The sequence below is a fragment of the Lactuca serriola genome, chromosome 3, assembly GCF_051521515.1.
Source record: "Lactuca serriola cultivar US96UC23 chromosome 3, Lser_US96UC23_V15, whole genome shotgun sequence".
Taxonomy (NCBI): domain Eukaryota; kingdom Viridiplantae; phylum Streptophyta; class Magnoliopsida; order Asterales; family Asteraceae; genus Lactuca; species Lactuca serriola.
The window spans coordinates 104546247-104559680 of NC_136410.1; the positions used below are offsets into that span (position 1 = coordinate 104546247).

Genomic DNA, 13434 nt, shown 5'->3' on the forward strand with positions numbered 1-13434 from the left:
AACACGATACGTTGTAAACCTCACGTCGTGTGCTAGTGTCAAACTACATGTTTTTATTCTTGATTAGATCTTGAAATTCTTTCAGGATCTTTAAGACTCCCACTGTCGACTTGACATATAAGACTATCTTGCCAAATATTCAAGAGATAGTGCAGATTCTTTAGCAAGATAAACACTTCACACAATTGGACTTAGTTGGTCTTTGTTTTATCCAAAACATCACAACCTACCAATTTCAAATGTACAAGAGTAGGACACTTTTACTCTTGCATTTTACAAGTGTTATAAACCTTTCTTTAAGATATGTCACTCAAGTTACAATCTTAGAGTATGACTCTAAGAATTGTTTTGGAACAAAGTATGACTCATCTTCTTGATTTAACCAATTCAACAATTCACGATTCCTCTTCTTAGTCAAACATCCTTAGATAATCAATTGCGATATGGTTTCATAATCACTAAGATAATCAAAAACATGATACTAAAGTACTCTCCCATCTTTTCAGATTGGAGAAACTTTTATCTTTCTGGCAAATTTGATTCTTCTCATTCGTTCGGCCTTACATTGAAACTTTTCCAATTTTTCAAAATTATACTTAAACTGGTAAGTATACCCATATTTACTAAACTTTAGTAAATCATGACGAATAGTCTTATCGATCTTTTGTGGTGGACTTGACCAGTGCACAAGAATGTGTACTCAATCCCTTAGTCCTTCACTTGACTCACATATACATGTGAACAAGGAATTAGTCTTAATTTTCCAAAGATGAAAATTCTCATTCATCATACTATACAACTTGTATGATTCCAAGCTTTTATCCACCTGAAAACTTGGGTGATGAGAATCTTTCCTTATTTGGTAAATTTAGATAATACCATAAACGACAGAATCAAATCCATTTTCCAATGTTGCTATCGATGGAATCTTATAAACAACACTTTTTCACAAATGCCATTGTAAGGATACTTAAAATAAATAAAATCAAAAATTTTCTTTTTATTTTAAAACTTTGCGGAAAAACTTATCCTTACAGTGCAAATGTATATGAAAAACTTGTTGTCATCTATTCCAAAGCAATCTATCACAACTCTTAAGCAACAACTCAAAATTCTGATCACCGAACCATGCGATCGAAATCCATCTTCTCGATCAGAATTATCATATACTTCCTTTAAGTTTCTTCACTTTTCTTTGATTCTTAAAACATGAACATGTGACCCAGTCACATCATGTAATAAGAATCTCAGAATAGAAACTTAACAGAGTTAGATAGTGGACTTTACCTGAAGTACAGTCAAACTTCTTGACTTGATCAACCTTATGATCTTTCAGGTAAATAGGCAGGCAATCAATGTCCCTTCCTTTAGCAAGAGAAACATATGGACTCTTTGGAAATGGTACATGGGACTATCGCAGACTTAGCCCTTCTCTTTACCATTTAGTCAACCAAGTTGACTATGGCCGATCCCTTTCCATTGGGAAGAGAAAGCTTTTCTGGATATCCAATGTTACCATTGTCAATGTCCATGGAAGTTTGGGAAGTTGATCTTCTTAATCAAATTTGCTCTACCAGTGCTCCAAATCATTGCTGATTCAGCAGCACCAAGCAAATAAATAAGATCACTAAGCGTCATGTCATAGTCTATTTCACAGTAGTCTCAAAGAAACTCATTATGTGACTTAGAAAGTGATTGAACATCCAACTTTCTTAAGACTTTGACACCCAACTCTCCCGGACTATCAATATGTGACTTCATCTCCAAGATGCGATCACACATAGACCTTACTTGCCAATAGGGCTTGAGTGACCTTGAACTTGTGTGTTAGGGAGAATAATTGGAGGAGGTGGAGGAAGTGAAGTTCCAAGCGATTTGGGAAGACCACGGATGTCTGAACTAGACATCTTTTGGGAGATATTCAAGATAGTTGATTAAAAGTCCTTAATATAACACCCAATATGAAATATTAAGGCTAGGACCCAACACAATACTTTTATAACTTGGAAGACGGATGTCATAATCCAAGCTATAAAATATTTGAAGGTAGGCGAATAACGATTCACCAATTTCCACCATGAAAACGAAATAATTTAATTAGGTTTTACTTGGATTTGAAACTCCTAGATCTTTTGAGATTCATTGAACAGTTCAATGTCATGTTTCAATCTCGATTGTGCCCTCTCAAATTTTGTGATTGGGATGTCGAGGATCACAAAACAAGGTATGAATAACCATGCAAATATACTTGGTACCCTTAATATTTGCCCCTCAATCGATGTGCCAGTTAACCACACACGCTCCACCAATACTATGATAAACATTAAGTTACCCTTTGCCTACCTTATTAAATCCAGGTTAGTGTGTCGGTTAACCACACACACTCCACTAACGACTTAAGCAAAGTGCAAAGTGCAATTTAATGGGTTAGTACCAAATTCACATTTTCCTAAGTAACTATGATTGGAAATTTATAAAAGGTTTAGTTACTTAGTATTTATAATTAATACTTTTAATGAAAGGAGAATTCTAGTCCTTGTCCTACCCATTCGGCTAACGACCCTCCATCAGTCAAGGAAGCGGTGGGTGAGAGTGGACACCCATTAAACTGCCATTTTATAGGCAGTAACCTTATACCCCCTTATAGACCGACTTCGTGAATGAGGCCTACTAACGGGAAGACTGACTTGCTATTATACATATATATATATATATATATATATATATATATATATATATATATATATATATATATATATATATTATTAACTTATAATACTATAAAGTATAAAGGTTGAATTTTAACTTTTAAAATTATAAGGTCTTAACTTTGAATTAAAGTATTTATAAGGGAAAACTTTACAAATTCCAAAACTTGAGGGCAAGTTTTGAAACTATTCAAAACTATTCAATTCCATAACTTATGTGTTTAAAGTAGTTTTAATTCAAAAAAACTCTTCAAATTCCATAACTTGAGGACAAGTTATGGAATACTTTAAACTATTAAAAGAATATGACTTTTCTTTATTCATAACCTATGGAAATATTTATGAGTCTTAAGAATCTTAAATGTGACTTTTCATATAACTTGAGGACAAGTTACAAAAAACACATTTTAGAACCATCTCTTAGATTAATTTGGATTGAAAACAACAATTTCACATAACTTTTCTATTAATCTAAGCAACTCATAAGAACAAGATAATTCAATCAAAATTTTTCATGTGATTAGCCTAACCATTAATGTAACACCGTAAAAATTTAAACAAATTTTCACATTTTCAAAACACATTTCCATTAATAATAATTATAAAAATATTAATGTATCACATCTCAATTCATAAAACATATCCCAAAGATCAAAAGAACATATAAAACTTCGAGTGTGTGTGTACGAATCATGCCGACGCCTTCCCGCGATCGTCGCTAGTACCTGAAACACATAACACAAAACACTATAAGCATAAATGCTTAGTGAGTTCCCCAAAATACCACGTATAACACATAATAGCCACTCGAGGCTATAACTCTGTGGGCCCTTGGGCCTTAACTCTGTGGACCCTCTGGTCGTAGCTCTGTGGACCTTCCGGTCTTAATTCTGATATACACACAGCATAAATCACATAGAAATAATGCAGTGCAACACATCACATAGATAGCATATAAGATACTCTGTCACATAACTCTAGTTACCTACTCAAGGTAAAGTATAGTGAAAAGACTCACCTTGGATGTCTCGGGTAATATCACCCTTGCGTATACACTGATCTAGCCTCTACCTAAACACATAAACAATCATCTCAATCAATAACCGCTCTCTAGGCTAGAATAGGTTCTCACATGTCCTCTAAGAAGGCTAAAAGACCATTTTACCCTTCAAACGGTCCACAAGTCCAATTGTTGACCAAACCCTAAAAGTCAACAAAAGTCAATGGTCAAACCTTGACCAGACTCGTCGAGTGCACAAATGTGACTCGGCGAGTTTATGCGTGTCCTCATCACCCCTGGTTCTCACTTGACTCACTGGGTCAACCCTCCACTCTTCTAAATCATCGTTGGTCGTAAACCGTGGGACAACCTGACCCAATTTGTTGAGTTAGGCTCTTGACTCGGCGAGTTCAGTCGTGAACTCAAGTCCTCTAAATCCCCAATGACTCACCGAGTCACTTCCCTAACTCAACGAGTCACCAACTATGTGATTCTCGGGGTAACCTACTCCTACTCGTCGAGTCTGTTCTTGGACACAGTGAGTTCATGACATGCTCATACTCAAATGACCTCCTGATGTCAGATATGTTCCTCCAATCCATAGATCTAGCTTCTCTATAGCTTATAATCATGTAAAGGTCGGACCTTGGGCACTCATGCATTGTCCTTTATGTTCATTTTGGTGGAAACTCTCATTTTACAACAATACCAATTCATATCTCCAAAGAGAAGTCATAAAGCAGAATGGAAGGGACTCTCTGGACCTCTTAGGGTCCAGATCTATGAATGATTTCACCATGGGACCTCTCTTACTCTAGATCCAAGTCAAATAAGGCATGAGAAAACCCTAGATGCAATCATAACAGTAAAAACACGGGAATAAGCTCATATAGGTACCTCAAATAGCTTCCCCTGCGCAAAAGAAAGTAGATCCAAGCTCTCCAAATCGTCTAGCTTGTCTTCCCTCTTCTCCTCTTGCTACAACACACAAGAAATGGTGGATAATGGCTTCTTTCTCCTCAAAAACGCTCAAGCACTTCTAGGATTTCTTTTAAGGGTCTGGTAGCTGCAAATGGTGGCTATAAGTCCCTTTAAATAGGTTCCAAAACCCGAGAATTAGGGTTTCACTTAACAGGGTGGACCCGTTGAGTCCATGGGTCGACTCGTCGAGTCCGGTCATTAATCCGGATAAGAACTCACGATCCTACTTGTCACACCCCGCTAAAGCGGAAACGCAAGATATGACAGCGATAACGATTTCATTACAGAAGATAAAGATACATCACCATAGCAGTATTTGAAAGTTTACAACCCATAGCTTCAAAAGAAACAAAATACAAGTTTTTCCAAAATAACACTGTTCAAAATATAACTTCATAATAGCTTCAACACGATGCAGTATGCTCTATGATGATGAATCTTTACATCCACTTACTAATTATTTCCTGAAAAAGCATGTAAAACGAGCGTCAACTATGAAAATAGTTGGTGAGTTCACAAGTTTATAAAATCGAGCTTGAAATAAGGCTTTTCGTAATTACAAGTGCATTGTTTTAATGATAAACAAAGTTGATTGCTATTAATGAATACAAGTTTATTGCTATAACGAGAAACGAGTTTGTATGTATATGAGCAAACAATGAGTCTCAACCAAACCTATGACCGAAGCCCTATCGAGATCTATGCTTATCGTTCCATAGATGAATATGGTATCATGCACTCCAGCAATAGGGCGAGTGAGGAGTTGTCAATTCCTAATAGCACTATCCATAATGACCATTGGCTCAAAGAGTTCATGGTTAGAGATAAGGGAAGGGCCTTAGTACGATAAGTTCTCATGTTCCGTGTTGCATAGACATACATAGAGAAACATAGCAATACAATAGCAATCGTGTTTGATACAAATCAATTTAAATACAACATGCAAATAATAGTTTTTCTGGACATGCTTTTCCACCCCAAAACATAAAACGGAAAATAGGGGAGTGCGTGAATACTCAAAATGTTTCGTGTAGGCACAAGTGGTACTTCAGAATGCACCAACGTCTTACTACCGGGATCCTACGACATCAAACACACACTAGTGAGTTTCCATGTCGAAATCTAATGCTAATATACTAAACTCTACATATAGTGAAATGCCAATTTATGTTTTAGTATTTGATTTTATATTAATTGGTTACACTTTTTCTGAAATAACTAAATTCTACAAGTCATGTGATTAATTACAACTTTGGAATATAAATTTTCCAAATTTTTAAGTCTCTATAACAACATAAATTCACGAAAAATAGCATTCAAAGGATAAAAATTCTCAAACTTTTTATTTATCTGTTATTACACAATAATAAGCTGGGAAAAATATAAAAATGGATTTCCAAGCTGTTTAATTATATTTTATGATTTTTGAGCATTTATTCCAATAAAAATTGAAATAAATAGAAAAAAGTTTCCAAAATTACCAAAACTTTTTATTTAACTTTTATTATACATAAATAGGCTGGGAAAAATATAAAAGATATTTTTCAGTGGGTATTTCTATTTTTCCTTGTTTTATCCCTTTAAATAATCATTAATTAAAGAAATAATATTAAACAGTTAAAATAAATTACCAAAAATTTTTTTAACATCATTTACAGTATAAATAACCTGGGAAAAATACCAAAAGTGGTTTTCATATTGTATAATCCGGTTTTGGGTATTTATGTGTATTTAAGTGTATTTAAGTGTAATTAACATTAGAAATTAAGAGAAAAATAGTTTACAGTGGAGAAAAATCCTCACAATTGTTATGTAACCTCATACTGTACAACATGATGTTCTGGTAAATTTTCATAAATTTTGGATAATCAGAACTATTTTTCCTATTTTTAGACCATTATAATTACCAAAACTCGGGGAAAATATTAAGGCATGATGAACAATTCTGATATTATTTTTCTGAGTCACCCATCACAGGTAAGGTATGCGAAAATTGTTAGATACAATTTTCACACTCTCTAAATTGGTTTTGTGATTTATTATATCCTAACAAAAAGAAAATCTGAAATCATACCAAAAAAAAACAAAAATTTATGAAATTTAGTCAGGGGTCATTATTCATCATAAGGGTCATCAATGAATTTATTCTGGATTTATTGACCTCTGGAAGTATTTTATGTGATTCATGCCCTTGGTTTCTAGCAATAATTTTAATAAATCAAAGAAATAATAAAAGCTTTTGGTATTTTACAGATTATCACATGCATGTGAGGGCTTTCAAAAGGAAAAATGTTCAAAATTTATTCAGAAGGGAAATAGGGGTATTGAATCCAAACAAGTTAAGAAATGTTGCATGCAATGGTGCATGAGATGTAAATGTGGCTGAAGTTCATGAATTTGTGTAGCCCATTCAGTGGGGTTTTAAGCCACGAAATTTCAGCCATCATTCACTGGATATGTTAAGTTTCTAAAGTATTTTTCCCCAGATTTATGGTTGGGTTTAAGGCCATTGATCATGCAAGGAAAAAATGGTGATCACAGAAAAAGAGCTGTTTGCGCAACCATTTTGTAAAAATTGCCAAAAATCGGATATTTAATATTTTACAGTGATACCAGTTGGGTTTGAAAGTTAACTCGTTAAAATATCCAATACAAAAAGAATATCATGATTTGGTTAAGTAATGTCCGAGTTATGGTCGTTCAATGTTGAACAAAGTAATCTGGCAGATTGCATGTTTGCTTTGAGTGCATTCATAGGATATTTTGACAAGAACATCATGCATGCCTTTGTTAAGGTCCGATTTCTAGCACATGCATGGAGTGAATGAGCGTCCAAGATGTACTAGAAATGGTTTAAATGCTTTTGATCATGCAAGAACACAAAAGAAATGGAGAAGAAGATGTAATACTCGGTTTTGAAGTCACATGAACATATGTGCATCTTTTTCACTCCTTGCATGGGTTTGATCCCGGATTTTCACCATCTCAAACACATGCATTGTGTTATGGTGAGAATCTACAAACCACAAGGGAAAAATAAGGATTTCTAGCCATGGAAAGGCATAGAATCCGAAAAGAAGAGAAAACTATGAAGAAGAGGAAGTAAAATCATGAAACTATGAAAGAGGATTTTGTTGTTTACCTTGGTTTTGATCTTGAGAGAAGCAAGAACACTTCAAGGTCTCCTAAATCTCGAAATTATGGCAGAGAAAGGGAGGATTTTCGTGGGTTAGAGAGAGAGAGAGAGGAAGAGAGTTTGTAAGTTAGGAGGGTGGAGTGTGAGAGAGTGAAGAGAGAAGAGGAAGTGTGAGGGAATGAGCTTAATGATTGAGTTTTGGGAAGAGAGAGGGCATGGGGAGGGGAGAATGGCCGGCTCTTTCATGCATTAAGCCTCCTCTCTCCTAAATTCAAATTTTATAAAATTCCCTCCAACATTTTTATAAAAACCCTAATTTTTATAAAAGTGTTTATTAAGCAATTCTTGATTTATTTAAAAATCTTGTTTTTAACTAATAAATTATGATTATTGCATGATAATTTAATTTCTACTTCATTGATTATAATCCATAATTTGATTAATAAAAATTTGATATTAGAAAGTTTATAGCCAAATTTTATAAAGTTTTTAAGCTTTATGATTTATAAATTTGGATTTTTAGCTCTTTAAGGTTTTTGGAATATTGTTTGATATTCATCATCATAATGAAGTATAATTAGAATATTTTAATTTATTTTTAGGGTTTTATACCCTTTTTCAATTATAACAAAGCTTGAAGTTTCATTCAAATTATAGCATTGGCATTTCCTATTGTAGTTAAGCAACTTACTAGAATCGTAAGTGTCAAGTATATTAGTCCTAGGTCTTAGTTGGATCCTAGTTTATGCAAGATTTTGACCTAATTTATACTACTAGTCCATGGCATGTTGTGCATGAATGGTTTTTATAAAGATGCATGAGTCCGAGAATGACCTGAATTGACAGTTGTCACAGTATCCCCCACTTAAAAAGAATTTCGTCCCGAAATTCATTCTATGTCATCGCTTGTCATCGCATGGGAAAAGTTGTGGATACTTTTCCTTCATGAAGTCCTCACGCTCCCAGGTGTACTCCGGCCCGTGTTTTGAGTTCCATCGAACTTTCACAATCGGGATCTTACTCCGCTTAAGTTGTTTTACCTCCCTGTCAAGGATTTCTATCGGTTCCTCAACGAAGTTTAGCTTATCATTGATCTTAATTTCCTCCAGGGGTACTATCAATGCTTCGTCGGCTAGACATTTCTTAAGGTTGGAGACGTGGAATGTGTCGTGAATGGCGCTTAACTCTTGGGGCAACTGGAGTTTATAAGCTACCGGACCAATCCTTTCAATGACTTCAAAGGGTCCAACATATCTCGGGCTTAGTTTTCCTTTCTTAACAAAACGTACAAGCCCTTTCCAAGGCGACACTTTTAAAAGTACCTTGTCTCCTACTTGGAATTCTAATGGTTTTCGACGATTATCCGCATAACTTTTCTGACGATCTCTGGCAGCTTTAAGCCTGTCCTTGATGATAGCAATCTTGTCAGATGTTTCCTGGATAAGTTCGAGTCTAGTCAACTGTCTGTCTCCGATTTCTGTCCAACATAAGGGCGAACGACACTTGCGTCCATACAATGCTTCATATGGAGCACATTGGATACTCGTGTGATAACTGTTATTGTAGGAAAACTCAATTAGAGGCAAATGAGTATCCCAATTTCCTTTGAACTCGATGACACACGCTCGTAGCATGTCTTCCAATGTTTGTATTGTTCTCTCTGTTTGCCCATCTGTCTGAGGGTGGTAAGTTGTGCTCAAATCTATCTTGGTTCCTAGTGCCTTCTGTAACATCCACCAAAATCGAGATGTGAAACGACTATCTCTATCAGAAATGATAGATAGAGGTACACCATGCAGAGAAACAATTTTGTCGATGTAGATTTGGGCCAATTTTTCCATCTTGAAATCTTCCCGAATGGGGAGAAAATGAGCAGATTTTGTCAGTCGATCCACTATGACCCAAATTGATTCGTGACCTTTAGCAGTTCTAGGAAGTTTGGTAACGAAATCCATAGATATTTGCTCCCATTTCCATTGGGGAATTTCAGGTTGTTGCAACAACCCGGATGGTTTTTGATGTTCAGCTTTGACTATTGAGCATGTCAAACACTTCCCAACATACAAGGCAATATCCTTTTTCATTCCAGGCCACTAATAGTACTTTTTAAGATCCTTGTACATCTTATCCGCTCCAGGGTGGATTGAGTATTTAGATCGATGAGACTCCTCTAGTACCATGTCTCTCAGATTGTTAACCCTTGGAATCCAGACCATGTCCTTAAAATAACGAACTCCATCAGGTTTGGTTTCAAATCTCTCTTCCAAACCATGTAAAGTCTCGCCTGGAAGATTTTCCTTGAATAACGCTTTCTCCTGGGCATCAATGATTTGAGATTTGAAGCTTGTCTGAATTACCATTCCCAAAGCTCTCACACGGGAAGGTTTCACTCTTTCTTTCCTACTAAGAGCGTCGGCTACTACGTTAGCCTTTCCTGGGTGATATCGTATCTCACAATCATAATCACTAAACAACTCTACCCATCTTCTCTGCCGCATGTTTAACATTTTCTGATCCAGGATATGCTGAAGGCTTTTGTGATCGGTATAAATGGTGCACTTGGTTCCGTACAAATAATGCCTCCATATCTTAAGAGCGAAAACTATTGCTCCTAGTTCTAGATCATGGGTGGTATAATTCTTCTCGTGCGGTTTGAGTTGTCTGGAAGCATACGCAATGACCTTATCTTTTTGCATTAACACACATCCTAATCCTTGATAAGACGCATCACAATACACCACAAAGTTCTCTGATCCTTCTGGTAAAGCCAGAATTGGTGCGTTGCACAGCTTGTTTTCAGGATTTGAAACGCCTCTTTGTGTTTCTCTTCCCAGAGAAATTTTCTGTCCTTTTGGGTCAAAGATGTTAATGGTTGGGCAATCCTAGAGAAATTCTCAATGAAGCGTCTGTAGTACCCAGCTAATCCTAGGAACTGTCGTATTTTTGTCGAGGTTTTGGGGGCTTCCCATTTCTTGATTGCCTCAATCTTAGCTGGATCTACATGAATTCCTCTTTCGCCGATCACATGACCAAGAAAATGTACTTCCCGAATCTAAAATTCACACTTAGTGAACTTGGCATACAATTTCTGCTCCTTCAACAGCTCCAACACTAGCTTCAGATGTCTATTGTGATCTTCTTTCGTTTGCGAGTAAACAAGTACGTCATCGATAAATACAATTACAAACTTGTCTAGGTATGGTCTACAGACCCTATTCATCAAATCCATGAAAACAGCGGGTGCGTTCGTTAGTCCAAAAGGCATGACTAAGAACTCATAATGTCCATAACGGGTTCTAAATGTTGTTTTGTGAATGTCCCCTTCGTGAATTCTTAGTTGATGATACCCTGACCGAAGGTCGATTTTTGAGAAGTAGGAAGCGCCCTGCAACTAATCGAACGAGTCATTTATTCGAGGGAGGGGATATCGATTCTTGATTGTCAACTTGTTCAGTTCTCTGTAATCAATGCACATTCGGAACAAACCATCTTTCTTTTTGACGAATAACACTGGGGCTCCCCACGGTGAAGAACTTGGTCGAATAAACCCTTTGTCTAGAAGTTCTTGAAGTTGTCCGGATAGTTCTTGCATCTCGGATGGTGCAAGGCGATATGGTGCTTTTGCTACCGGTGCCACTCCGGGAATTAAGTTTATCCGAAATTCGACCTGCCTGTGAGGGGGTAGACCGGGCAATTCCTCCGGAAACACCTCAGGATAGTTTTGAACCACTGGAATCTCCTTGATTTGTTTAGCTTCAGGTTCTCTTTCTAGCACGTGGACCATGAATGCAATACAATTCTTCTTCAGGTACTTGTGAATCTTCACGCTTGATACTATGTTTAAACTTCTTCCTGGCTTCTCACCGTGTATGATAAGGGTTTCTCCATTAGGGAGAGGCACTCTAATGACTTTCTCGTAACAACCAATGTCCGCTCTATTTTTGGATAACCAATCCATGCCTACTATCACATCAAAACTACCTAGATCTATAGGAATTAGGTCAATGCGAAAGAGTTTATCAGCTAAATTCAGAGTACAACCAGGAATTATATCATTAGCCCTAATTTCATACCCATCAGCAAGTTCAATAGCATAAGCATTCCTCATCTTTCTCGATTTCAAGCCAATTAACAGTCTAAATGCTAAAGAAACAAAACTCCTATCTGCTCCCACATCAAATATTGCTGATGCAAAATGGTTGTTCAGGAGAAACGTACCTGTTATCACTTCAGGGTTCTGACGAGCTTCTTCTGCACCAATCACAAAGGCTACACCTCTTGGCCGTCCAACTTGATTTCCTTGGAAGTTTTGCCTGGCTTGGCCTTGTCCATTGTTACCAAGCCCTTTGTTTAGTTTGGGACATGTTCTACGGAGATGATCAGTACTCCCGCACTCGTAACATGCCCTTTTTCCCTCCTTATTCACCTTACAATACTTCGAGTAATGGTCTGTTTGCTTACAGTTTTGGCACACTGGGCAAGCTCCCTTGTGATGGAAGTTACACTTATTGCACTTCGGAAGCGGTCCTGAGTACTGCTTTCGCTCCTGCACTTCCTGTTCTTGAGTTTTCACTGGTTCTTGCTCCTGGGCTCTTACCATAAAGTTTCTTGAGACTTTCTGCTTCCTCGCTGACTTTCCTCCATACTTCTTCTCTCCCTGATCTGCTGGCTTCCTCTTGCTACTAGAGCTTTCTTTTGTCGATGCTCCCATCCTTATCACATCATTGGTTAGTCGATTTGCTAGACTTACTGCACTCTGAATAGTAGTTGGGTTTGCTAAGGTAATCATTCCCCGAATTTCTGGTGCCAGACCCCATATGTAACGATCTATCCATTTCTCCTCATGAGTAACCATGTGAGGTACCAGTTTTGCTAGTTCATGAAATCGGACTGTGTACTTCTCTATTTGTGTTCCAACCATAGAATGGTTCCAAAATTCAAATTCAAGCTTCTGAAGTTCATCCTTGGGACAATACTCCTCTATCAGTAGCTTCTTTAGGTCTTCCCAAGTTAGCTGATATGCCGCTGTACGGCCTCGGGTTTGCACTAGAGTATTCCACCAGGTTAATGCCCTATCTTGGAGTAAGAAAGATGCATACTCAACTTTGTTGCGCTCGAGGCATTTGCTAATGTGAAGGACCGACTCCATGCTGTCAATCCATTTCAGCAACACGACCGCACCTTCCTTTCCGTGGAATTCCTTAGGTTTACAGGCCATAAAGGACTTGTAGTTACATTCTCTTTCATTGTTTCCCCGGTTTTCTCCGCTACTTCCTTGGTTAGCATTAAGTCCTGCAGTTACTTGAGTAACAATGTTTGGGATTGCTTCCATGAGTTGTTGTGCTACAATTTGAGCAACATCGGGTGTTTCGTTCTGTGGGCGCCCGCGATTAGGCCTTCCTGACATGGTTCTATTACACAGGAGATGAAATATGTATAAATACATAAAATAATGTATAATATTTAGTTCACCACTATTTTGAAAACCGTAAGTGTTGTCAAATCATTAGTTTGCATTAATACTAGGCATATATATTTTAGAAAGAAAAGAAAAGAAAAATCTCTTTATTCGACCATTTACCAAATAAATTCTAGGGTTTGACCACATA

The 13434-nt window shown here is 36.9% G+C and overlaps 1 protein-coding gene across 1 annotated transcript; it reads right to left on the bottom strand.

Moving 5' to 3' along the window:
* Positions 1-9918: 9918 nt before the first annotated feature.
* Positions 9919-13232, bottom strand: LOC145095584 (uncharacterized). Its single transcript, XM_079033434.1, has 2 exons — positions 12423-13232; positions 9919-10254 (listed from the first exon to the last, which is right to left on the bottom strand). Exons 1-2 carry the CDS (start codon positions 13230-13232, stop codon positions 9919-9921), a joined length of 1146 nt encoding a protein of 381 aa, XP_078889560.1.
* Positions 13233-13434: the final 202 nt, after the last annotated feature.